The sequence below is a fragment of the Actinia tenebrosa genome, unplaced genomic scaffold, assembly GCF_029948245.1.
Source record: "Actinia tenebrosa isolate PJP-AT-01 unplaced genomic scaffold, QUT_ActTen_1.0 PGA_scaffold3__52_contigs__length_22856419, whole genome shotgun sequence".
Classification (NCBI taxonomy): Eukaryota; Metazoa; Cnidaria; class Anthozoa; order Actiniaria; family Actiniidae; genus Actinia; species Actinia tenebrosa.
In genome coordinates, this window is record NW_028292580.1 from 1429143 (window position 1) to 1454824 (window position 25682).

At 35.6% G+C, this 25682-nt stretch overlaps 7 protein-coding genes and 1 pseudogene across 13 annotated transcripts; 4 read left to right on the forward strand and 4 right to left on the reverse strand.

Moving 5' to 3' along the window:
- Positions 1-639: 639 nt before the first annotated feature.
- Positions 640-24052, reverse strand: LOC148907576 (uncharacterized). Of its 6 annotated transcripts, XM_089036109.1 has the most exons (12): positions 18732-18824; positions 17769-17963; positions 4062-4317; positions 3861-3973; positions 3586-3722; positions 3337-3471; positions 3033-3123; positions 2735-2905; positions 2433-2630; positions 1931-2088; positions 1685-1803; positions 641-1389 (listed from the first exon to the last, which is right to left on the reverse strand). In XM_089036109.1, the coding sequence occupies exons 3-12, from the start codon at positions 4154-4156 to the stop codon at positions 816-818; spliced, it is 1791 nt and encodes a 596-aa protein (XP_088892235.1). In that variant the 5' UTR covers positions 4157-4317; positions 17769-17963; positions 18732-18824; the 3' UTR covers positions 641-815. The 6 variants fall into 6 exon arrangements, with proteins under 6 accessions (XP_088892232.1, XP_088892231.1, XP_088892235.1 ...); XM_089036106.1 differs by lacking the exons at positions 17769-17963; positions 18732-18824 and adding an exon at positions 24004-24052 and having other exon boundaries at positions 640-1389; XM_089036105.1 differs by lacking the exon at positions 17769-17963 and having other exon boundaries at positions 640-1389; positions 18732-18818.
- Positions 4313-5622, reverse strand: LOC148907577 (uncharacterized). The gene has a single exon (XM_089036115.1). The coding sequence runs from the start codon at positions 5496-5498 to the stop codon at positions 4413-4415; it is 1086 nt and encodes a 361-aa protein (XP_088892241.1). The 5' UTR covers positions 5499-5622; the 3' UTR covers positions 4313-4412.
- On the forward strand, positions 5823-7598 carry LOC148907578 (uncharacterized). The gene is made up of 6 exons (XM_089035148.1): positions 5823-5898; positions 6216-6374; positions 6529-6585; positions 7257-7310; positions 7485-7533; positions 7574-7598. Exons 1-6 carry the CDS (start codon positions 5862-5864, stop codon positions 7596-7598), a joined length of 381 nt encoding a protein of 126 aa, XP_088891274.1. The 5' UTR covers positions 5823-5861.
- Positions 8082-8962, forward strand: LOC148907579 (uncharacterized). The gene is made up of 3 exons (XM_089035150.1): positions 8082-8196; positions 8463-8640; positions 8823-8962. The coding sequence occupies exons 1-3, from the start codon at positions 8107-8109 to the stop codon at positions 8960-8962; spliced, it is 408 nt and encodes a 135-aa protein (XP_088891276.1). The 5' UTR covers positions 8082-8106.
- LOC116287066 (uncharacterized) lies at positions 10577-14769 on the forward strand (annotated as a pseudogene). The gene is made up of 10 exons (XR_016120779.1): positions 10577-10646; positions 10931-11117; positions 11214-11571; positions 11876-12073; positions 12312-12498; positions 12619-12867; positions 12948-13119; positions 13388-13536; positions 13839-14036; positions 14161-14769. The product of XR_016120779.1 is annotated as an uncharacterized LOC116287066 (transcript).
- On the reverse strand, positions 11161-16140 carry LOC148907580 (uncharacterized). The gene is made up of 3 exons (XM_089035546.1): positions 15630-16140; positions 15242-15496; positions 11161-14922 (listed from the first exon to the last, which is right to left on the reverse strand). Exons 1-3 carry the CDS (start codon positions 15911-15913, stop codon positions 14757-14759), a joined length of 705 nt encoding a protein of 234 aa, XP_088891672.1. The 5' UTR covers positions 15914-16140; the 3' UTR covers positions 11161-14756.
- On the forward strand, positions 19070-20923 carry LOC148907581 (uncharacterized). The gene has a single exon (XM_089035151.1). The coding sequence runs from the start codon at positions 19103-19105 to the stop codon at positions 20921-20923; it is 1821 nt and encodes a 606-aa protein (XP_088891277.1). The 5' UTR covers positions 19070-19102.
- LOC148907582 (uncharacterized) lies at positions 21400-23547 on the reverse strand. The gene is made up of 2 exons (XM_089036113.1): positions 23378-23547; positions 21400-22951 (listed from the first exon to the last, which is right to left on the reverse strand). The coding sequence occupies exons 1-2, from the start codon at positions 23532-23534 to the stop codon at positions 21621-21623; spliced, it is 1488 nt and encodes a 495-aa protein (XP_088892239.1). The 5' UTR covers positions 23535-23547; the 3' UTR covers positions 21400-21620.
- Positions 24053-25682: the final 1630 nt, after the last annotated feature.

A 25682-nucleotide genomic window follows, 5' to 3' on the forward strand; every position in this document is an offset into this window, starting at 1 on the left:
AGTCCTTAACAAGATCTTATTAAAGATCTTATCAAGATCTTAACCAGATCTTCCCAAGATCTTGTAATGATCTTGCAAGATGATTTGAAAATATATCCAAAGATCTTAACAAGATCTTCCAAAGATAATATCAAGATCTTGCCAGGATCATCCATGATCTTATCAAGTTCTTAACAAGATCTTAGTCAAGATCTCATAAAGATTTTAACAAGATCTTGCAATGATCTTGCAGACAATTTGAAAATCTTCAAAAGATCTTAACAAGATCTTCCAAAGATAGTATCAAGATCTTGGCAAGATCATGCATTGATCTTATCAAGTTATTAACAATATCTTAAGCAAGATCTTTTTGAGATCTTAATAAGATCTTCCTAAGATCTTGTAATAATCTTGCAAGATATTTGAAAATATATCCAAAGATTCTTACAAAATCTTTACAAGACTCTTGCCAAGATCATGGCATGATCTTATCAAGAAGCTCTTACGAGATTAGTTGTGATCTTTAAATGAACTTAATTGAATTTTCTCTAGAATTTAATTGTCATAATCTTTGCAAGACATTTAAAAATATTTTAAGAATCTAAGACAGCAACTTCAGCCAGTTTTATTTACTCCTTATAATATTTAATAATGATCTTCAGACTAATATCTTACTATCAGAGTATATGTTACATGACCACACTACTGTTGTGAAAATTACTGCTGAGGAAAGTAAACAAACAAGAATATAATATAGTCATTGTCACTTTAAAATAATATTACTTCATCTATTTTGCAAAAAAACAGTTCACATTTTAAGTTGAGAGCATTATATATTATTTACAATTGAAGTCTGTTACTGGTGTAACATAGGCAAAAATGAAAGGCTCATTCACTTTGACTAATATACATTTACATGTGATACTTGTACATTTGATAGCAAAGAGCTCTGGTTCAGGAGGACCAGACACAGGTATATGGTTACTTCCTAGTAGCTTAGCACTTGCATATGCCAAAACTGATGGATCTGATGGTGGTGTGATATTGACAGAGCAAATAGAAGTTACTACTTGACTATAAAGCTTGACTATTGCAATAGGTAATGATTTTGCTCTTATATAAGTTTGTACCTCCCCATAAAAATATTCAGACTGGTCTAAAGAACGTAGCTGAACAATAGAACTACATGACTTCCCAGCCCTTTTGTAGGATCGTGAATGAAAAACGTTCCCATTCATCTCTATTCTCTCTGCATAGTTGTATTTTTCATTTATATCTACATGTACTGGGGAAAGGTTGCAAACAGCAAGTAATGCATTGACAGCATTAACTTCCTCGGCACTCATAGATTTAAGTTGGGTAGGCTCAGCAAAAGATACTGCACTCCTTTCCTGTTGACTCCATTTGAGCCTGTAGTGTTGAAAATTGAAAACAACATGCATTAGATTGTTAAAATTGCTTTAACTAGTCAACTTAGACCAAGTTCAGATGGCGTACTTTCCATGAGCTGTACTAAAAGTGGAATTTGGGTTGGCCCAAATTATGTTAGTACAGCTGTTTTATTCAAACACTATGCTTATTCAGCCATGTCAAATTTTCTGCGATTTAAAGTGATGTTACAAAAGTTTATCAAGTGATTTAATATATTAGGCTTGTACTTCTCAGGGTAAACTCTTTACTCTATAGCTACAAAATGTTTATTTACCTGGGCTTTGACAATGACAAGCTCTTGGAAAAATGCTTAACTTCCTCCCCGGCATCAGATTCTTGAAGCTGCTGGGTAAGAGGATAGATCTGTCTCTCCACCAAATAGTTGTTAGCCATCTAATCAAATAGAAGAGTACACATTAAAAAAATCAACACAAATTTGTATATAAAATTGCATAATTTATGAATTAAATTAAGCTTGTTGGATACTTTTTTTAAATTTTAATAATAGCTGTTTAGCTACCTGGTCTGCAACTCCTCTTGTCCCTTTGAAAGCAGTTAGCAGATGGGCAATCATAGCTTCAAATGCAAATGATGAATGTGTCCACAGTGGACCCATAATATGAACTTGTTGTTCCAAATGAGATAGACTGTGGGCATTGATTGTTTCACTTCTTACACCTTGAATGTAATCATTGACAAGCAAACAAACAAAAAGCTTAGAACTACAAGCACCCATACTTGGCTTTCATCACACAGTGGCCATGTTTATTCTCATGAGTGTAAACCGTTTTTGTTGAATGCTGTGAGAAGTCTCTAAAAATTGAGGCCTATAGGGGACCCAGGGGATTCAAGACCTATAGTTTCAACCTATATGGCCACCATGTGATAAAAGACTAGAATCCATTTTATTTAGGACTAACACTGCTCCTCTAGGACTTTCGCTCTAGCATATCTTATTAATGAAAATAATTTTTATAATAATTATTGTTACTGGTAGTTGAAAGTTTGAAAGTTTGATATACCATAGTACTGTTTCATGAGGCGACAAAATGATTTAATAACAATTCCAGCAAATTCAATTTCATCTCTTGTTATTTCGTTCTTCAAGGATATCCATAGAGCAGAGGAGAGTAAAGCCAAATGATGGAAGTATTCTGGATTTAATACTCCTTTCAGGACAGGAAGACCAAAGTACAACAAGAAATGTTGAATCTCAGTAGCTGTGTTATGAAAAAGAAAAGCAATCATGTCTTTAATTAGTACCTATATACTGTATGCTAATTAATACTTCACCAAATTAAAAGAACATATTTTTAATTTTAACCTTTCCATCTTTTCAAGTTATCCAGAGTTCTAGGTTTTCTTTCCATGTCATGAGGCACTGCAATTGACTCTATACTTGTATTTACTTTCCACTGTGAAGCCAGAGACAGGTAGAAAGGCTTATCCTTATTACTTGAATTTATCATTCCTGTTAGAATCCATTTACCAGTACCTAGAGTAGTGAATATTTATGGCACACGTATTAGTGATACCTTATTCTAATCAGTTAATTAATAATTAATGATTATGTTCATGCATGTGTTATACTTTTGCATTATTGTGCACGTGTGTACATTTACCTTGAAGAATGCAATGCATGTAATCAATCGGACAACCATCAGGAATGCTCATATGATTCAGAAGTATAGAAAAACCTTTCAACCCAAATACCTGTTTTAAAATGAACATGTTGGTAATCAAAAGCCTTATGTGCAAAGAATATTGAATATTAAGTGATGATGCATATTAAAAAGTTTTCCAAATTATTGTGAAAGTGCAAGAATTAATTATTGACTTTACACTACTTAATAATTTAAAAGATCTGTCATTTTTTATTTCAGCTAGAATTTATTTAATCATTGTAATAATTTAATTTTTACTCACACTAGCACAACTAGCCTCAGCTACTAAAGCATGAAACCGAGTTTCTCTTGCTGTTCTTCTCTTATACTTTGCTGAGAAAGGGTAAACCCTTACATTCCCTCTTATTGGTAACCTCAATCCTGGGTGAAAACAAATCTGCACAAGAGTTGTAGTATTATTATTGTCCAAACAGCTAGACATGGCTACCTTTTGATCTTTCAAAAAAAATGTATTGTCAATTATATTACATTGTAATGTATTTATATTTACTTGACTTACTGAGCAACCAAACTTTCCATTAAAAAGCTTATGAAGAAGTATAAGGGCCTTTCCAGGAAGGTCACAAATACAGCAGTGTAAATGCACCTTGAATGTCAAGAAATCTCCTCCGGCAGTGCACTCCAGACCTCAAAATGAATGTTGAAATAATAACTTAAGTTTATCATAACTCATTCTTACATAAATGTTCCATATCTATTCTTGCAGCTATTTTCATTGAAGTAAATACTGCATGTTAGTCATAGGAACAAAGTATGAAAACATACCATCTTCTGCTAACTTTGAAATTGTTGTTAAAGTAGTCTGTAGGAAGGCATTAATGTCCGGTTTCTGGGGTCCATACCAAAGGCCAAGTAGAAGTACATTCTTGATAGAATATCTAAAACCAAATTTACCAAATTTTAAGGAGAGATTAGACTCCAGACAAAGGGAAGACATCAAGACTATACTCATATATACTCTCATACCTCTTATTTGGTGGAATCTCCAAAATTACAACATATAAGGGCCATATTGAAGAGTTAGTAGATTTGAAAACTGGGGCTCCATCAGTACTTAACATCAAACTGATATGGTGGCTGGTTCCCTCTGGATCTTCATCATGAATTGTTTTATAAAAGTCTTTACACGAAGAGCCATCTGTTATGTCTTTGTATGTTGCTGATTCTTTAGAACATTCCAACCGTTGTCTTTCGCATGAAGCCAGTATATCTGAAGTATTTTCTGTAGAATACGAAAGAAAAAATGCATCCACATTAAAGTACACTTACTAGTTAATTAGAAACCCCTCTCCCACATGATGAGGATAATGGGAAACTCTATGCCTGCTTCAACATTTTTTTAACAAATCTTTCTAAAACGATAAAATAAGATGTTACTTTACTTTCGATAAGGATCCTTAGCTGAGGTTCTAGAGGTATGTTGATAAAAAAAGCCTCATCCTTCGTGGGATTCCTATTTGCAACACGATGTCCTTTCTGGCACGCCACAGCATTATCTTCTAATGTTTCCTTACAGACCCGACAAAGTCGGGTTTTCTTTAAAGTAGAAATTCCAGGCAATGTCCGTTTTAAAAGCTCCTTATATGTCTTGGGAATTACATCTTTGACGTCATCTAGGCAATGCAACCTTATAAGTGTGAGTAAATCATTCTGTGCTTTGCGTGAAAGTTTGTATTTTCGTGAGAACTGTAGGATTAGGACGTAACTTGCTCCACGAGTTAAATTCGAATTCTCACAGATTATGTCGTCGAAAATATTCTTACTATTTTCATCCCTAGATGCATCTAGAACATCATCAGATCTCGATTCATCACTAGAACTTTGCTCATCACTTGAACTGCAGGTTCCAGATTCAACATTTGATTCAGAACACTGCGAGGATTGGCCATCAACATGATGTTCAATATCAAGCTGGATTTCTTGATCGGAATCATAGATGGATGACGAGCAGACAACACTTTCATCATCTTGGTACTGTTGCTGATGTACTTCTATTTCATGTAACATACTGTTCTCATCTTCATCAGTGGATGTATCCAGTAAATAAGAGTTGTGTATTAGCTTTCTCGGGCTTCTCTTTCTTTTTTTGTAACTAAACAATTCATCTTCACTACTCGTACCACTGTCGTCATCGTGGTGATTCAGATATTTCTTTTTTTTTAACACGCCTATAGAATGACCTTCGTCATCACTGGAAAATAATGGATATCTGGTAGTTCTTTTCTTTCTCTGGCAGTCTATTCCATCCTTGTTTTTCAATGGAGTATTTTTCAATGGAGTGTTTTTTAATGGAGTGGTATCAACACTAGTTTCATCATCAGAAACATCGTACTCGTTATCAGTCCCACTGTCAAGATTTGCACGGCTGGAATCGCTCGATTCTTTATCTGAATCCGAGTTCATGCTTTTTTGGGTGAGTATTGTGCTAATTCAAAGTCATCTTTACATCTAATATTACTTTCTATAAGAAAATGGATAAACTTCGCTTTCGATTTATGTAATCTTTCGTGCCAACCAATATTTATCGTTCCCCGCGCAAATAATCTACTGTAAATAGCGGGGAAAATGTCGAACAATCATTGGTGCGTTTTAGCCAATGAAACGCGACGTCATACAAGAAACAATTTCATTGGTTATCCAATGAAACGAGAAGCCATCACGTGCTCAACTCTAATATAGGACGTCAAAAATTACGCACGCGTGCTTTCATCGACGGAAAAAACTTCTCGCATTACAAAACTGCTTTGACCATTTATCCACTTCAACATGACTTCAAGAACTGTTATGAAAGAAACAAGCAAAGGTAACAGATTTTCAAAAGTGTTGAATGCAGTGATCTTCTTTCTTAAGAATGCCGCGCTGATGCCTAGCCGTTTAAGATTTTCAAAAGCGTTGCATGCAGTGATCTTCTTTCTTAAGAATGCCGCGCTGATGCCTAGCCGTTTAAGATTTTCAAAAGCGTTGCATGCAGTGATCTTCTTTCTTAAGAATGCCGCGCTGATGCCTAGAAGTTTTCAAAAGCGTTGATTAGGATCTGTCTGAGTGGAAATAATTTAAAATAACAGATTGTATTGCGGTTAATTGTAGTAGATATTAAAACTATGATTCTATCAATTACAGTTAATGAAGACCGGTATTATCTGATAGTGTTCGATGATAATACCTATTCGGTGGCAGACAGAAAGCAAGTGCTCTGTCCGGACATAGACTTGACGATTGGGACTAAAGTAAAAGTAAAGAGCGGCACGCGAACGCATATTGGAAATTTAACAAATATTGGTAAGAATATTCCCATTGCTGATTTATGAAAAGTTAATAATTGGAGACTCAATGTGAGGGATTGACTAAGACATACTTGCATGCATTTTAAACCCACAATTTTTAAACGATTTGTAAAGTTCTTTATGATCCTTGTTTTTTCTTTGCATTGTAGGTCCAAAACGTGATCTAGATAGAGTGGCTGCTCTACAATTTGGCAAACAATTACCAGGTAAAAAACTCTTTCTTTTATCCATTGTTGATCGAGCCAACAATATTTGTTGTGAAAGGAAATTTGGGCAATACACATGAACAATCAGAGTACAGTGTATGTCACCACGTACGCAGAGCAGTAAACTGCCTTGGTTTCCCTGCTTAAAGTGGATATTAACAGAGGTTAATATGAATCTAAATCTGTAGGCGGGCCAGGATGGGAACAGGAAGTTGAATTTAATTAATCTATTGATCCATCATATGGCGTTTTAGCACATCAATGTAATATGCAAACATAATAAGTAAGGACGCTAATACTTAAGTAGTGCGTTTAATTAGCTGAAGCACTTTCACTTAGCTTGCGATAGGAATAACACACCGAACTACCGCTTTATAGAATTTTTCCTGCCCACCACTCCACTATAGAGGTAGTCAAAAGTTAATTGTGTCATATTTTTGTTTTCTCGATGTTGACTTATTATTCAGGGGAATAATAGTAAATACGTTTGTAACAATATAGACTTAGGATTTAAATATATATATATATATATGTTTTTTATCTGTATATTCATAGTATTGAGTTTTATGTTAATAAAGACTACCTGAACCCATTCCAGAGTCTAGTGTGATTTAGAACTGAGAATTAGTCTTAAAAACAAGTTATAGAGTGTTTTTTTTTTATTATTGTAGCAAATGAGAACACTATCAAGAGATTAAATAAGAAACCGGAGGTTAGAGAAGATGGTAAGAATAATAACTTATTTTTAAGTCTTCTAAGATCACAATTGTTGTGTTTGCATTGTATTTTTATATGCTTTTGTTTAAAATAAACAATCTAACTGAAAGCTTTCCTTTGATATCAAAATAAAAAAGGAGACATGTCCACCATATCATTTGATGCATTTTTTTCCGTTACAGCACCTAAACCAAAAAGGAAACTTATTGAAGTGGAAACAGAAAACGAAGAGTCCGATAGTGATGATGAAGAGATTGATGAAACAGAGAAGGAAAGAGAAAGGCTGTATTCGCTAGTTTCAAATTTGGAGGATGCGGTAATTGCAGAAGCTTTATACACCTATTTCAAAAATCATTGTCACAGCCAAATAACAGTGCAAAGTCCTTTAAGACTGTTAATTTTCCTGTTCTTTCTTTTGGATTTGGCATAAAACAACAAAATGTTCTAATTTTATTTCCTATTTTCACTTGATTCAATTCCTGACCTCATTAATTTTTGACAATTTTCTGAAAATACTTTATTTTGTTGAACTTGCAGCCCATTGCCAACATTCCTAAACCTGGCTGTGAGTGCAAGGTGCACATTGCAAAGCTCATGAAGGAAATGTCAAGTCTGAATCAAAGCATGACTGACTTAGAGAAGGCTTTGAAGACAAAATTAACCAAGGCAAGTACATATCCAATTGTTACAACCAAATGAAAGAGGATCTCATCAAGAAAACGCATCTAAAATCAGGCTACAATATTAACATAAAAACTTGGGGTTTTTTTTTAATTTTAAACTTAGAATGAGGGAACTCCAGATATGTCAAGATCTAGTGCTTTACCTCCAAGCCCTTCAACACCAATGGGATCATTAAAGGACCTATCAGATGCCTCTGCTCTTCATAACATTGTAAGTTTCTAACATAATAATTTTCCCCTTATTTATATGAGTAGTAGGTACCTGTTGAATCAATAGGTCACTTTAGAAACGAGCAGGCGGGATTGTGGCAAGTTTGAAATTTGAACCTAATTAGCCAAAACTCTAAAGTTCGGATGGCTTTAAATGTTTGTATCTCTTGTTCCTCCTATGATTCAAGCATTAATTCCAATGTGCTAAAATTTAGGAAATATAGGAAACTAGAATCATATTAATATATATGTTGTTTATTTTTACAGGAACACAATGGCATAAATCTGCTTACATTGAAGGCACCTGCAAGAGAGCCTCACAAAAATGCCCTGAGGTTAATGGACAAACTTTTTTCAGTGGAAGAAATGAGTCAGGGGATTCTGTTTGCCTCAAAGAGGTCATCAAAGAAAGAATTAGACCAAGAGAGAATTGGAAAAATGTTTGGTGAGTACCTTGAAAATGTAAAGCAAAAACATTTTTGTTCACAAATAAAATACTGAAATGGTGTTTCTCCAACATTTTTGCCATCCAAATAAAAAATCAAAATGGGACTTAAAGAAGTGAAAATATATATTTTATTATATCTAACAAACTAATTTTTACTTTTCTTTGTTCTCTTTTTTAAGAGGTGCTGTATGCAAATTATGGAAAAGAAAAGATCCAGAAAATGCATCAGCATGTTGTTGATGTCTGTAATCAGAAATGCAGAGATTGTGCACGCAAACTACAGATGAATCAGAAAGTGGTAGAAAGCAATGATGAATAGTTCTCTGATTTTTATTATATTCCTGAATCAAAACAAAGCAAATAGAGGGGAATGGTTATGAAACCTGTTGTAATTGGTTATTGTTCACTTTTTCCAAGCGTGACCCTGCACAATCCTTTGTTTTACCATTGTTGGCAATGGCTGAGTGAACATTAGACCAAAATCTTTCTTTTGGCTGCTAGTTCAAAATAATTAAAGATTTATAAGAGATATTTGAATATTCCTTTCGACAATCCCATCAACAAAGTTTATGTTTTCTTATTTCGGATGAGCATAAATCAAACATTGTGCATGGTCAAGAACGGTTCAACATCAAAATTAAGCGAACAAAGGCCACCCTATGACAATAGTTTCATAACCATTCCCCTCTATTAACTATGATTGAAATATTGCCTAGCTGCAATAATCAAGTCTTGAAAATGTTTTTACTTTGAGTTTTCTATTTTATTTTATTTTTTTTAAGTGCCTATCAACCCTGGCCAAAGCATGAATTATTAGAAAATATACATGTTTTTAAAACATATTCCGAAGAAAAAAAATGAATGACTTTTTTTTGCTTTGAAAAACGAGCAGATTAACTTCTGAAAAATCGCTAATTCACGCCCGCTTCGATTTTCATACCGCACTTGTAAAGGACTGGGTACTAAATGAATTCGTGACGTCGACGCGGTATCACACTGCTGCTGGCGCAGTTGTTGTGCATACATGTTCTTGTTTATAGTGCGAGTTATACAAAGCTTTAAAAAATGCCAAATAGATGTGTTGCTGGCGGCTGTTCCAACTTTGCTAATGTGGAGAAAGGGATCGTACTCCATGGCATCCCTTTCTCAAACGATGAAAGGCCAGAGGCCAAGAAAAGAAGACGAAAATGGGTCGATTTCGTGAAGCAGAAGAGAGCTCAATGGGAACCCACCAGAAATTCGGCTTTGTGCTCTCTCCACTTCAAACCAGAGGATTTTCAAAGACTTTTCACTATACCAGATGCCCTGACAAATCGCCCAATCATTCCTCGACTGATAAGGGATGATATTGGTGTTTCGGTCTTTCCTAGTGTTCATGCAAAGTCCTTGACTTTGACAAGTGAGGTTACGGAGGCTCAGGCGAGCCGAAATCGAAGAATGGTAAGAGTCGATTTGCTTTTGACTCCCTATTGGTTTTCATCTTTTTTATAGATCACAATCCTGATTTTTTCTGTTAAAATAGCTCCGCGATTTGATAATTATATTTGCTTTCTCTAGTCCCTGAAAAACGCAAAAACGCGAATGGCATCACTCGAAGAGGAACGTCAGGATGGAGATACATGTAATAACGAGGTGGAACGCCTGGATGATGCGGACACAAACATCTTAGCCGAAGCTGAAGACGAAAGTGGAACAGATGAGCATCATTTATTAAATGTGTGTATTATGCTATGCCCCAAAAATGTAGTATTTATATTACATCTACCTTCTTGTTTCGGATTTTAACTTTTATCAACTTTTATGAAACCACTTTTATCACCAGACGCGAGATAGTTTTACTCAAACTGTGGAAGAGGCAAATGATGAATGCCAAAGTTGCGCCAAGCTTCAAAGTCGAAACCGGCAGCTCAGAAACCAGCTCAAAACAGTGAGGTCTAAACTCAACAAGTGTAGAACGGAGAATAAATCAACCAAAAGAGCTATGAATAACAGTCATGAAACAGGTACTACATTTTTTTTTTTTCTGCATTGTATATTAAATTCCTTCTTAAACTGTCATCTGTTATGTACAGCAACACCATCTTCACAAAAATTTGCAATTTCGAATCATGGGGTAGGGGTAGTGAGCATAAGCTGTGGTAGTGATGGTATAATTGTAATGATATTGTGGTGATCAGTGGTAGGGAGCATACTGGTAAGCTGTGATAGGGATATCATAATAATATTATAAGAATAAACTATTGTAATCATATAATTATAATTATATATAAATCTATTTATACTTCAGAAACAGCACCTCCCATTCCTCTAGAAAATGATGTCAATGATGCTGGTGATGATGATTACGATGATGATTCTGATGACACCATGGAAGAAGAGCCAGAGTTATCAGAAATTGATGATATGGATATGGATATGGAGTCTGAAACAGATACAGAAACTGAAGATGAACATGATCAGGAAGAAGGGAGCAGGTAACCTTACATTTGAGATGGTAAACTAATAGTTGAAACTAAAAATATTAATTCATATTTATTCAATTATCATTTTCTTTCTATTTTTTTCTACAGAGTATATGTCAGAGATGACAACCTTAGAACACAACCCAAGTTTATTGTCTTTTTGTCGCAACTTCTTCTCCTGTTTCGCTTTTGTCACACTTGCAAATCTGATGGACCACTTGTAGAGGCAAAGCAAGTAGGGACCATGGTGGTGGTAACATCCACATGTGCCAATAAAAACTGCAATTCCAAAGATGTGATCTGGAGAAGTCAGCCATACATGACAGGAACAAAAATTCCTGCCGGAAATTTTTTGCTGTCATTCTCTATACTTCTCTCTGGTGGATCAGCATCCAAGATTATCCAGCTGTTTAAAAATATGGGATTGTGCTGCTTCTCATTGACAACCTTCTTTAAACATCAAAATGTGAGTATTTGAACCTGGCCAGGAGGTGGGATGCTTAACCTGGATTTGGATAGGGATGTGCTGTCAGAGGTCTAAAATACCTCACCCTATTTATGACCTTCCAAAGCGAAAAATCCATATCTTATACATGATAAGAGAAAAGAGAAATTAGATATCCAGCAGAGCATACCCATTTAGGAATGGGAGATCTTCCCCTGATATTTGCTGATATTGTTATGAAGAAAAATATAGAGACTGTAGATAAAAGCAACCCTTTTATATTGGTTTACGAAATACTGAATAGTTTATTACATTTCATTTTCAGGAAAAGCTATTTCCAACCATTCATCTCTTTTGGAAGTCATATCAAGAAAATGTTTTGTGCAAATTGAAATCCATTGCAGCCCCCCTTGTGATTGCTGGTGACGCTCGCCATGACAGCATGGGCCATAGTGCCAAATATGGTGCTTACACTGTGTTTTCATGTTGTCTGCCACTGATCATCACCTTTTCACTTGTCCAGGTAAGGTGATAATATTAGTATCCGTTCAACTGAAGATAACAGTGCTAAAGAAAGGGTATTGCACATAGGATTAATTAGAATTATGCTTCTTTTACCAATAATTTAATTTGGATTAATTGAAGCAGAGTTCTGTTTACACGAAAATGAAGTTCCCTACTCCTAAAATTGGGCATTAAAGCAAAACAAAATGCTTATTAAAACTATTCTGGCTAATACTTCAACAATGTTTTTATTTTAGAGAAATGTTGCTGGTAGCAGTACAGCTATGGAGTTCCTTGGCTTCAAAAACTGTATGGCCTTTCTCCTTGGTAGTGGACTTTCTATTGGCACAATCATAACGGACTGGCATGTATCCATAAGGAAGTACATGAAGGAGCAGCAGCCGAACATCACACACTATTTTGACCTTTGGCATTTGAAAAAGAGTAGGACCTTTTTTTTTTATTGTTGGGTTGATTTTTTTAATGTTCACTTTTTGCAAAAACATAGATATGCCTGTATTATTTAACATAATTTATTAATCAATAGAACTTCTTTTATTATAGAAATCTTCAAAGTCCTCACAAAAATCAGTAAAGAGAGTGGTGGGTCTGCATTGGTTGAGTGGATCAAGCCCTGCATTAACCACTTCTACTGGAGTGCAACATCCACTTTGTCAGGAAATGGAAAGGTTATATATGCAAAATTTAAATCATTCCTCAGTCATGTCATCAACAAACATGACAATTTGGATGAACCATTGTTCAACAAGTGTGCTCATGGTGAAATAGAAGGCAGGAAATGGCTTACAAAAGGTCAGTTACAAGAAATATAAATATTATCCACATAAGGAGTTTTTTCTTATAATAGTGTTTTTATTTTGTTAATGTTGCAGATTCCCCAGTTTATGAAAAGATGTGCCAAGCACTAAGTAAAACCTCACTTGTAAATGCCATAAAGCAAGCTTCGCCACTTGCCCAGACGAGCTGTCTGGAAGGATTCCATTAAGTTGTGAATTACTTCTCACCAAAGATGATAGCCTATTCCTATGCAGGAATGTATTGCAGGTAGGAAATATCATATTAGAGACCAATCATTTTATAGGAGGGGGACAATTACTGGACAGCTTTAGGGGTGGGACATTTTTTTTCATTTTGAAAAGCAATAGGGGGAACATTTTTTACTGGTTCTTTTTGGGATTCCTCCCATCCCCACCTAAAAAAGGAATGGCCTCCTATGTATATTGAAGGAATATATAATTATAAATAAGAAGAAATAATTTTGAACTTTTAGTCTTGCTTATAATAACTGCATTGTTTATCATCTGACTTTTAGGCACATCATTGCAGCTATGCATTTTAACCTTAACCTACAGCGAGACATTAAAAAAAATCCAGGCGGGTCAGATCAGGTCAAAGTAATCTGGCCTAAATTCAAGAATGGCGAAGCAACTGTCCGTGATATCAGAGTAAAACCAGATTTTGGTTAGTTACTTTTTGTTATATGATGAAATACACATATTTTTGGATGTACTAATTTATTGCCTGAGATGTACCAATAAGAGGTGTATGCTGGTCAAAATGATTCTCTAAATCATAAGGAATAATAGGAGAAAACCAAATCTTACTATGTATTCACTAATTTGAGAAAGTGAACTCAACCACCATAGTTTACTTGTCTTAGACTAATATCTCTAATACAAAGACTGCTGTGTGAGGTACTTCTAGGTAGGAACCACTAAAGCAGCTAATTGGATATTTTCCCTTCATTTTGATATAATTATTAGGTTATGTGGAAGATATCTACCAGTCCTTCCTTGTTGCACACCATAATGGCCAATTATCACCTGCTGTTGCCGAACTTAAGACCATGACTCCCAAGCCAATGAACAGCATGCTTGAGAAAAAGAATAAGGAAGAGGCCATAAAAATCAGGGAACAAAGGAAAAAAATGAAGGTTGTTGATGTCCCTCCAACAGCATCAGGTATATTTATTTGGCATTGAAAGCATAAAACATTAAATTACTAATTCAAAAACAAGCAATGCTAAAGCTATTCAACCTGCAGAAAACTAACATTTTGCCCCTTAACACTTCTTATTGCTTTTAGTTGAAGAGAAAGAAGCATCAAGGCCAACTAGAACCCCACTATGTTCAGCATGCAAGAAACCGATGAAGGGACATAAAATGGTGACAGATTGCCCAAGAAACCTGAGGAAAACAGCAGAAAATTAAAACAAACAAGGATTCTGGGAGCCTTTTTTAAAAACTACTGTAGCTGCCTAATAATACACTCAGAATCTGAAGTTCCTACTGAAAGCCTGCACTTGGTGTTAGGATATAGCCTGAGTATCAGGCCCTAGGGAATAGGGCCTAAAACAAAGGCTAGTTTAAATATATCTATGCAGACATATGTTTGAAGTAAAGGAACTAAAACACAAGAAGCCATTTTGTTGTGATAGCTTTTTTAATATTTCGGTTATCATCGATAACCATCATCAGAATGAATTCTGTTGCACTGGCATGACAAACTAAAATGCTTGAATGACACTGAATTAATTAAGCAGTGTAAATTGACAGGTGACTGTCTGAAACATTAAAAAATGACTCTCTAAGAAATGGCTTCTAGTTATTCCTTTCTATTATGAACAAAACAGACTATTCCAAGCTAAAAGGTGCTTGCTGATCAGATATTATTAAATGTTGTTATTCATCGTCATCAGTCTCCTCAACTTCAAATCCCTTGTATGCAGTGTCATTAAATGTTTCCCTGATCCTATGATATGCACATGCTGGCAAAGGTATTCTTCTTCCCTCCAAGTAGCCATGAACAAGACGAGTGAATTCTCGATATGCAATACTACGCAGGAACCTAAAATGATAATAATATTTTTAAAGTGAGATTGGCTGAGATGGCGAAATATGCATAGGATCAATGAGACCAAAACCCTATAAATTTTATTACCTATCAGGCCCTCATGATTACAAGTTCCAGTTCAAGTTTATTATTCAATATTGTTTACAAATTACAAATTATTATATATCGAGAAGAGAGTCTAACAGCCAAAAGATAAAAAGTTTATAGATGCAAATGTTTGCTTTCTCTGGAATATATTTTGTTCGCAAAAGAAATGTCTATTTCCTTTATGAAGACTGATATTCATTACAAGAAAAGCCTAATATATACTCACCCCTCCTCTGATCCAGTCTGACGATATCTAGTTTTATCTTTTCTTTTGTATTTGTCGGCTGCTAAACGTAAACTCCATTTGGATTGGCAAACTTGTTCGAAACCAGGATGAAGTGTAATGCACTTTGGAGTTTCCAAGCTTTCTTCTAGAACCATTTCGCTCGATAGTGATTCGACGCATTCTTCAATTTCCTTACAGCATTGAAATTCATTTGGGTTTTGAAGATACACGGTTTGACAATATCCGCACTGACACCTAATAAAAATAGATAGAATTAAGCTATAGGACCTTAATAAAAGTATTGAAATTGTGGAACTTTATCATACAATATTAGAACAGGACTTTTAGCTTATATTTATAAGCTTATATGATGATCAAACGCACTTACCACGAACTCACATCTTCTTCATCGTATCGGCTCTGCAGTTTTCGTTCGAATTCTTTTTGAATATCTTGCTGTTTGTCGTATTCATCAAGCCATTCCTGGTTAGCAATTGGCTCATCTGCATATGGCATGAAAGTGTCGCTATAATCAACTTCGGTGAGATCCTTGTTTGTTGATGTCGAAGCGTCTTGTTCACCTTCCACTTCCAACACGTATCCAGGCAAAAAATTAAACTCGGAATCATCAGAATCATAACTACATGAAGAATCGGTTTCGGAGTTTGACATTTTGCAGCTAAGCTTGATAAAAAAAAGTTTTTTTATCGAAAAATATAGAGACCGCGTAGAGAAGTTTTAGTAGACAATACAGTGAAGAGTACAGACGCGCGAATGTGTGATACCGGATCGACGTCACAAGACTTATTAGTGCCCAGTCCTCTTTTTGCTCGTTTTTGAGTTTGAAGACCGTGATTTTAGATGGGAATTTTAATCAAGAAAAAATTCAAAAGTGGATTTTTCCAACGAAAACTTTTTACTTGATAGGTAAATTTTAATAAAAAATGGAATTTGGCCAGGGTTGATAGGCACTTTAAATAAGAAATATTATCGTAATTAGCTACATTAGTCCTCTGGGAAATTAAGTTTTTCTTCAAAAATAATTATGCAATGTGGTTTTTGCTGTTCCTGACCAACACAAATCACAGATAATTTCTTTAAGTGGTACATTATATGCATACTCATGTAAATTTTTGATCTTAATAATATTTCAATTTCTTAAATCATGCTTGAAGAAGATGTATTTTCTTATAGCAATATAAATAGAAAGAATGCAATTATGTACTATTTTAGACAGCAACAACATTGTGTAATTTATCTATTATTCTTGATTCTGAATTTTTTTCAATTAAAGTTATTCTCGATCAAGACCTCTAATAAGTTTTATCCTTACTTAGACAACTCGTTTACAGGATATTTTAATTTAAGTGCTACAAATCAATCTTTGAAAGATCTAATTGGCATGATCCTAAAGCCTTATGGTGTAAGTCCCAATACCAGGGACTCTGAAAGATCTTACCAAATCCTGGAAGATCTTGCCAAGACCCTAAAACATCTTACAATACCCAGGAAGATCTTGTCAAGGCATTGAAAAAACATGTACATTTCTTGCAAGATACAGCATAAACTTGCCAAGATCCAGTAAGATCAGGTCTTATTTTGGCATGATCTTACCGAGATCCTGCAAGATACTGCATAAACTTGCCAAGATCTTAAGTAAGATCAGGTCTTATCTTGGCATGATCTTACCAAGATCCTGCAAGATACTGCATAAACTTGCCAAGATCCTGTAAGATCAGGCAAGATCCTGCCTGATCTTACAGGATCTTGGCATGATCTTGGCAAGTTTATGCAGTATCTTGCAGGATCTTACAGGATCTTGGTACAAGATCTTGCCTGATCTTGCTTAAGATCTTTGTTAAGATCTTGTAAGATTTTTATAAGATCTTGCAAGAATCTTGGCAAGATGTTCAACCTGGGCTGTAATGGGAGCCAATGCCTACGGACTGCTTTGGAATTTAATTGCTCCACAAAAACGGAATGAGAAGACCTTACAAGAGATATTCAATATCCTTCAAAATCCAGGCATCCCAGCCACTTTTTAGACAAATTTGATAGGAAATATAGGCTGTGCAAGTTCTAAATATAGGAAAATATAGGATCAGGAAGGGTGCACAGGCAATGATTTTCAGAACCAAAAAGCTAGAAGAAGTTATATAAAACTCTGTATGCAAATGTGGACGTAGCAGGAACACCACTGAAAATAGAGCTTGATACAGGGTCTGCTGTTTCGGTAATCACCAAGGAAATATATGATGCCAAATTCAAGGAATTGCCCTTGAGGAAGACAAAGCTCAAGCTTGAGACATATACTAAGGACCCTGTCTACCGATTGGGAGTGATAACAGTACAAGTTTCCAACAAAGACCAAAGCAAAAGCATGGACCTTTGAGGGTCGTATGTATGTATGTATGCATATATTATGATGTACATATTAAACCTTAATTTAATCGGACACCTTATATTGTATACACTAGAAAAGTAATGTGCATGCAAGCAATGACAAAAGTGGGGAACAAGGACATACCTGAATGGTAATAGGATTATCTCTCAATCTTTGTGCAAACAACATTAACTTCAATATGCAGGCTATCTAGTTCTCTCTTGTCTTGAATATAATCACATGCATTGCTCAAAAATCAAGAAGATTAAAAAATGTGGTGCTTTCCCTTTCTCCAAGACAATCCCGTATAGTGAATTTTAAGATGCCATCAACAACAAGCTATGAAGAATCAAAAGTGATACATAAAACTCCATTAGAATTGCATTCCTTAATGTAAACAATTGTTGGTTTTGGTGTTATTTTTTACATATTTGTTTCAAAGTAAAGTAACTTGAACAATTTTATTTGATTGTTATTCAATAAAACAATCTATTTTGCTTTGAATGGGCCAATGATGACTAAAAATTAGTATAGGTAATCGCATGGCGGCGAGTAAAATTAAGGATTACTTGTACGAGGAACCATACGATTGCCCGTTTATCATATATAGGGCAAAATTCAATGGAAAAAACTATCAAATGTAGTTATGGTTCAAAATAATTTTATTCAGAAGAGTCCAAGCGTGTTACTTCATTACACATGTTCTCTCTTGTATTAGACTTTGGAGAATAATACTTTAAGGTTTTCGAAAGAATATCATCGATCGCTGAGCTTAGGACAATCATTATTTTGCAGTTTTTACCTTGGATTTCTCTAAATGAAACAGTCCGTTTGATGAGGCCGTAAAATTCAATACTTCATACAAAATATAGACAAATTACCGGCAAACTTCGCAAAATCTCAAATGAAGCATTAAAGCACAAATAACTCAGGACATTGAAGTTTTTTCAAGCAATAAATCGTTCAACTTGAAGCTAAATTGTTGAGAATGAATCCCGCCAAAACATGGCGACGAGCAACCGAACTCTTTACGCTCAATTCAACTCTTAAAGATCGCTTTAGATAAAAAAAATTAAACAATACATGTCTAAAAAAAAGTTAATTTACCTTTAGGATGTTGTATGAGCCCGTAAAGATCCATAATTGACAGATAAAAGAAGAATTTTTAGTCAGAAAATACTCACACTCGTCGACTGATCCACTGAACATGGCTGATTCCACGTGACTGCCTCGTTTACATATCAAGACAAACCAACACCACGGGGGAGGGGAGAGGATTTATTTACGGTTCATTGTAACTTCGTGTAACTCTTCTCCCAGTGAAAATCAGTTCCCGGCGCCATCTTGGACTAGGAAACCGCGCATACATGATAGCGAGGCTGGAGTTGAGTCAGCTGATGTAAATAAAAAGGAAAACCCCAGCATTTTTGGTAACATTCGACAAATCTAAGCATTTTTATTACGAATTCTTTTCGAAAATGGTGATATTATATCGAGACAAGGAATATGCGACATTAGAGGATATACAAAAGCTAAAGGCAAAAGATCTGAGGGAAATTTTGAGAGCGAATTCAGAAGAAACTGGCGGTATTAAGGAGGACTTAGTTTTAAAAGTTTACGCTTTACTCATGAGGGACGTGATACCTAAATCTCGCCAGGAAAACATAGAGACCGCAGGCGATTTCAAGTATGAAGAGACTATGAAAAGAATATCCGCACTTGGATGGTCAAAAGACCTGCGTCAGCTCCCAGAACTAACGTTTATTCAGCTATACGATTACCTGGTGGTTTCGACTCGTAAATACCGTCATATCGTGCTTAAGGCCACTAATTACAAGAAACTTAAATCTTACCAATTTTTTTATGAAGGATATGTTAAAAGGCTGGAAAGCAAAATACACGAAGGGAAGAGGTATGTAAAAGCAATTGTTTTACCATCGATGAAGAAGACACCGCACAGAGTTTTGATAGAGCTCTCATCTCAGTTTGATGTTTTGCGTGCAACTTGCACCTGTCCGGCTGGACTTGGTTTAAAGGGCAAGGGGAAATGCAACCATGTAGGGGGTGTATTGTTTGCTCTTGAGGATTTTACGAGGAGAGGCCTACAGAAACACCCTGAACCTTTATCTTGTACATCACGTTTATCTGTGTGGGTCGTCCCACGTAACAATAGCGTTGCAGCCAAGCCCCTGGACAAAATCTTAATACGAAAAATAAGATTTGGCAAGAAAAACATTCGACTACAACCCAAAATTATAAAGTTTGATCCACGACCTCCACAGCAGCGTATTCTAGATGCAGAGAGATTCAAAATATTTTGTGAAAATCTCCAAAATTGTCTACCTTCAAGCTCATTTTTTCTTTTTCATGACATAAGACCAAGGTGTCCCACAGTGTCTACAGCAGATGAAACGAATGGCCAACTGCAGGCCCCTCCCTTCAATGACAGCTATGATATAGCTACAAAACACTTTAAGAGCATGATTGATGTACATGTTCAAAGTTTGAGCATTACTCAGGAAGTGATTGATGCAACTGAAAGGCAGACTAGGGGGCAGTCCCTTAACAAACTGTGGATTGAAAAAAGAAAAACTGTGCTGACAGCCTCAAATTTTGGTATGGCAGCAAAAACCAAAGTGGATCCCTCCAAGAAAATAAAAGCAATATTATATTCTAATTTTACAACAGAAGCTGTTCAGTATGGTATTGAAAATGAGCATAAGGCTGTGACTCTATACATTTCAGAAATGAGCAAGAAAGGGGTTGAAGTCAAAGTAGAGGAAGTTGGACTACTACTATCAATTAACAAACCTTTTCTTGGAGCTAGTTTGGACAGAATAGTTACCAACATTAATACAAATGAAAAGTGGGGAATGGAGATCAAGTGCCCTTTCAGCAAAGCAGGCATGACAGTGCAAGATGCATGTAAAACCAAAAACTTCTTTTTGGAATATCTGACTGATGGGGCTGTGAGACTCAAGAGGAACCACCACTACTACTACCAGATTCAAGGTCAGCTGTATTGCTCCAACATCTCTTTGAAAGGAATCATTTTTGTGGTGTACTTTGGAGAAAACTTGCCACTTTTCATTGAAAATATCCATTTTGATAAGGGCAGATGGCATAATGATATCCTTCCAAAGCTCGTTTATTTTTACAGAAGGGCTTTTCTCCCTGAATTGCTAACTAGGAGGGTGCAGCGAGGAAAATCTCTTTACCTACAGGGTGGTTGGCATCCATATGGAGAGTATACCTGTTACAGAAGTGGCTTGAAGTTAAAATTACAGAGGGAAGTATAAGGATTTAGAATTCTAGCTTAGAATAACAATCCATTTCATAATAATTTATTTCTATTTCACATTTAGATTTCACATTAATATGATAAAGCCATGATAAAAACTATATCATGATGATACTTGGGTGAAAAAACTTGAAAATGAACCAGAAAATAAACTGGGAAACATATATACTTCAAAACTCACTCATTTGTGATATAATATGAAAATTCATAGCTAAATATGATATCAAGCTCTTAAAAAATGCTTGGATAAAAATTGGTCATAATTGGAAACTTAATATTCATAGATGAAATTAGTAATGATGAATATCAGTCAAATAAAATTGTAATAGATACAGCTTGAAAAACAGTAAAACGTTTACTGACTATGATGAATATAGATGACTTTTAAGAACTACTGTTCACAAAGTTTTCTATTTAGAGCATTTTATCACCAAGATATTTTGGTTTAAACACTTAAAGAGCAATAGGGTTAAAATTAAACAAGGTCATCTATACTCACAATTAAGATATTGAAATAATTGATAATTTTTAAGGCTCACTTTTGCTTAGCAGCTATTGCAACCATATGGGGGGAAAATGTAAAGTTGACATTTCCAAATTTCATCAATTTCTATCCAAGTGCATATTTAATAAGTGATAGTCTTCAAATATTTACAGAATTCCTACCTGTCACCCTGGGAAAATAAACTAGGATTCTAGTCAACAGGCTGTTCAAGATTAGCAGGAGGCAATAAAGGGGGCAGAAAGTTTGTTAATAAACCACAAACTGTGGCTATTTGCGTTGCATAGGGGCTTAATTTGTTTGGAAGTGTACCATCTAAAATATGATAGGTTTTCATTCTTCCTATTGCCCGTTCAACATGAATACGAACAGAAGCAATACTTATTGTTTCTTCTGTTTCTTTAGCTGTCATTTGCTGTCTGCCACCCAGAAATGGTGGCATATTCACAGTGACACCTTCAGGTACAAGATCAAAGATGTCAAATCCTCGGTCAACCATGACATTGTCACCATCTTCTAGCAACTCTAATACACCACTTTCTTTTGTAATTTGCTTGTCAGATACCCGTCCACCCCAAAGGTCAGACAAGAATGTCACTTGGCCATTTGGAGTTACTCCCACAAGCAATTTCCAAGTATTGTGATGTTTATAGTCAGACCAGGTCTCTGACTGTGCTAGCATTGCAGAAGGTCGCTGAATAAAAATCTCCGTACAATCCATTATTATTCTAGTGGTTGCATATTGTTCAAACTCTTTTGGCATATTCTTTCTGACCAGTTCTTGTGAAGGAAATGGGAACATGCCTTTCAGCTCAAGGTAAAGGAAATTTATCCATGTAATGCATACCCTGGAAACAAGGCCTTTGCTGATACCAAATCTGTCAGCAAGGTCTTGGACAAAAAGCCCAGCCTTGAGTCTCATCAGTACTAGTAGAAACTCATCCAAGTAAGATAGCTTTCTTGAAGGCCCAGGTTTCTTTCTATTTTGATCCTCTTGATAGTCTTGGCTGTCTTTTACTAATCTGCTGTCCCCCTTCCAATACTGCATCTTAAGAAGTTTGGGCTCAATAAAGTTGAAGAAACTGATCAGTGCTTCATAGCAGGGAAATCCAGTATAGAACAGGATTGCATCAGTGTCTTGTTTGATTTTTTCAAGCGAAAACTGACGTTCCAATAATACTGATTTGCTTTTTTCAGCTTCATTTAGTTTTTGTTGACAGTCAGCTAATTCACTTTGCAGTAGTTCCATCCGTCTTTGTAGATCAGCAATAATATCTGATGTGGTTGGTGTTTCAGTGAAAATTTCTGATTCAGCTGTTGGTGACGGCATATTTTCAGTTGAATCATAACATAATGAAACTGACACATTGTCAACAGAAGATACAACTTCTTTACTTGAAGATAATTCTTTCGGTTCTTGAGCCATTTCTTTTTGCTTCGTGTTTGTTTCTGGATATGATCTTTTAGCAGGTGGCTTTCTTTGCATTTTCTGTTCAGTCCAACTAAACTTAGATGGCTCTGCACCTGAAGTAAGATAGTAACAGATATGTATAAGAAATAAGATAAAATGATCGTTATTATTTCAAGTTACTATATATAGTGTGTTTGAGCTTGCAATATTTTTTTGTTTACAAAGGTATTATTTTGTTTTTTGTTTATAAAGGTATTACGATAGGGAATAGAAATATATCAGATTTGCTAATAAAGTAGTACATGGCATTCAGTTTATTTGCTTGAGTGTTAAAATTAAGTTTAATAACAAAGTCAATACTGAGTTGAAATAAATTTCTTGTTCAAAAGGCTTTGGGACTAAAATTAAACGATCTTTCATTCAATTTTATGGGAGAGAAACGAAATATAAAAACATAGTCAACATTTTAAGACTTCAGGCTCATCTTCCTTTTATCATCTGTAATAAACAAAGTAACAAGCAATATTGTACATACAAACCTTTCTTTAAATCCCAGCGACCACTCAATTTCTTGTCAATTTGTTCTTCTCTGAAATGTTCAGAGCAAATATAAGTGCTGTTTGTTACGAAGAACCCGTCCTTTCCATGCATACGCTTTATCAAATTGCACCATCGGTTTCTTCTCTGGATGTCCATGGGGAAACGAAAGAAATGGTAACCGGTAGGCAGACGGCAGCTGCTCCGTAAAAGCTGTTCGTGCAACCAAAAGCCGCACAGTGCTTTCCTCTCCTCTTCAAAGAATCGGAAGAAGCTTCTTCGGGATATAAACTTTCATCCATTTTTTTAAAAATTGAGATAAACCAGGAAAAACTTCACAGTATTTATACAAACTTCTACCAAATCCAAGACGCGACTCAACTCCAGCCTCGCTATCATGCATGCGCGGTTACCTAGTCCAAGATGGCGCCGGGAACTGTAAAAAGGAGTATTCCCAAAGAAGTTTTTTCAAGCAATAAATCGTTCAAGTTGAAGCTAAATTGTTGAGAATGAATCCCGCCAAAACATGGCGACGAGCAACCGAACTCTTTACGGTCAATTCAACTCTAAAATATCGCTCTAAATAAGTGAATTAAATAATAAATTTCTAACATAATAGGTAATTTACCTTTAGGGTGCAGTATGAGCCTGTAAAGATCCATATTTGAGGAAGAAAAGAAGGATTTTTAGTCAGAAAATATTCACACAACAACTTTTCTCGTCGACTGCTCCTCTGATACCACGTGTCTGCCTCGTTTACATGTCAACACAAACCAACACCACAGGGGAGGGGAGGGGATTGATTCATGGTTCAGAGCAAGGGCACTACTAGGACACCGAATGTGGTTGGATTTCAGTATAGGGGTTTTTTTTCCTTTCGATTATTTGAATTAAATTAACGTTATACTTGTTTACTTATCTTGTGTCCGTGTTCCTTCGTTCGCTGTTGTAATGCAGACGTTTTCATTCCAAAGGTCAAACGGTTTGAATAGCCTGTGAGCGTTACTTCTTTAACCACAGGCAGCCCAAACAAGGTTCCTGTGTATGGTTTATAAGGGAACGTATGGGAGTTATGATAAAGTTACGAAAATAAAATGTTTCACGCAACAATTTGCTTCAAAACTTGTTGCAGTCGTTGCTTTTACTTTGTTCAGCCTTCTGGCGAAGTTTGAGCGCGATTTGAGGCCGTTTAGTGGGTTTTTTCAAAATCTGCTCTTCTCTACCTAAATAACCCATTTTATTTTCGTAACTTTATCATAACTCCCATACATTCCCTTATAAACCATACACAGGAACCTTGTTTGGGCTGCCTGTGCTTTAACGGCCGTTCCGTACTTGACTCTGTTCGTACTATACCTATAACAACAACGCGACCGCCCGATGCTCCTTACGTCATTAATATTGAACCGTCCAAAGTTAATATGGTTAATCAAATTCACCTTAAGTGAAAGAAGTAACGCTCACAGCCGGTTCAACGGCGTATCTAAAATGCGGGTAACAGGTAACGGGTAACAGGTAATGGGTAACGGGTAACTGGTAACGGGTAACGGGTAACAGGGTAACGGGTAACTGGTAACGGGTAACAGGTAACGGGTAACGGGTAACAGGTAACGGGTAACAGGTAACGGGTAACAGGTAACAGGTAACGGGTAAAATAAAAAAGAATAAAAAACTGACTTGTTGTTTATTTAAACGGCAAACGCTGAGAAGATTAGACGTCGAGAAGACGTCGCTTCAAGTCAAAATATTAGCAATTCATGTTTGTAAATAATACTAGTCGTTGCAATATGCAAGTGGAATGCTGCGAGTGCCATACAATGATATAAAGGGATGTATACCAATGTTAATAAGATATAAGTTACATACAACCAAAATATCCAAAACCGTCTAGATATAAATAACAAGGACGAACGTAGGGCATTACTTATGTGTGTGCTCCTGTATACTTATATGAATATGCTCCTGTAGATGTTTTGAGGTATTAAGGTGTAGCAGGGTCCCCTTTACCCCCTCGTAAATTGCATTCACGTAAAATTATTTGGCCAATTCCCGCCTCACGTAAAATTCTTAAAATCCCATTCACGCTAAAATCGAAGTGATCACGTTTCACGTAAAATTAATTTTTCGTATCACGGAAAATAGCAAAATCTTTTGTACATTCTTTGTTAATGGAAAAACGTTTCAACCATTATGATAACAGATTTATCTAGGAATATCAAGTGTAATATGGAATTATTTCAAATGATATTCGATAATGATTAAATATTGCTCTGTTGATTGTAATGCTCCTTTGTAGAGTACTGCACA

Bases quoted from the DNA above. Each gene is read 5' to 3' on its own strand.
- LOC148907577 (XM_089036115.1), bottom strand. From the start codon at position 5,498: ATGAACTCGGATTCAGATAAAGAATCGAGCGATTCCAGCCGTGCAAAT.
- LOC148907578 (XM_089035148.1), top strand. From the start codon at position 5,862: ATGACTTCAAGAACTGTTATGAAAGAAACAAGCAAAG. The intron at 7,311-7,484 runs GTAAGAATAATA...TTTCCGTTACAG, and splicing joins ACCGGAGGTTAGAGAAGATG to CACCTAAACCAAAAAGGAAA. The intron at 7,534-7,573 runs GTCCGATAGTGA...GAAACAGAGAAG, and splicing joins GTGGAAACAGAAAACGAAGA to GAAAGAGAAAGGCTGTATTC.
- LOC148907579 (XM_089035150.1), top strand. From the start codon at position 8,107: ATGTCAAGATCTAGTGCTTTACCTCCAAGCCCTTCAACACCAATGGGA. The intron at 8,197-8,462 runs GTAAGTTTCTAA...TTATTTTTACAG, and splicing joins CCTCTGCTCTTCATAACATT to GAACACAATGGCATAAATCT. The intron at 8,641-8,822 runs GTGAGTACCTTG...CTCTTTTTTAAG, and splicing joins GAGAATTGGAAAAATGTTTG to AGGTGCTGTATGCAAATTAT.
- LOC148907580 (XM_089035546.1), bottom strand. From the start codon at position 15,913: ATGTCAAACTCCGAAACCGATTCTTCATGTAGTTATGATTCTGATGAT. The intron at 15,497-15,629 runs GTAAGTGCGTTT...TATTTTTATTAG, and splicing joins GAAGAAGATGTGAGTTCGTG to GTGTCAGTGCGGATATTGTC. The intron at 14,923-15,241 runs GTGAGTATATAT...TTATCATTTTAG, and splicing joins CAGACTGGATCAGAGGAGGG to GTTCCTGCGTAGTATTGCAT.
- LOC148907581 (XM_089035151.1), top strand. From the start codon at position 19,103: ATGGTGATATTATATCGAGACAAGGAATATGCGACATTAGAGGATATA.
- LOC148907582 (XM_089036113.1), bottom strand. From the start codon at position 23,534: ATGGACATCCAGAGAAGAAACCGATGGTGCAATTTGATAAAGCGTATG. The intron at 22,952-23,377 runs GTTTGTATGTAC...ATCTTACTTCAG, and splicing joins TCGCTGGGATTTAAAGAAAG to GTGCAGAGCCATCTAAGTTT.
- LOC148907576 (XM_089036106.1), bottom strand. From the start codon at position 24,037: ATGGATCTTTACAGGCTCATACTGCACCCTAAAG. The intron at 3,723-3,860 runs GTATGTTTTCAT...ATTCATTTTGAG, and splicing joins TTCAAAGTTAGCAGAAGATG to GTCTGGAGTGCACTGCCGGA. The intron at 1,390-1,684 runs GTAAATAAACAT...TCAACACTACAG, and splicing joins TTGTCATTGTCAAAGCCCAG to GCTCAAATGGAGTCAACAGG.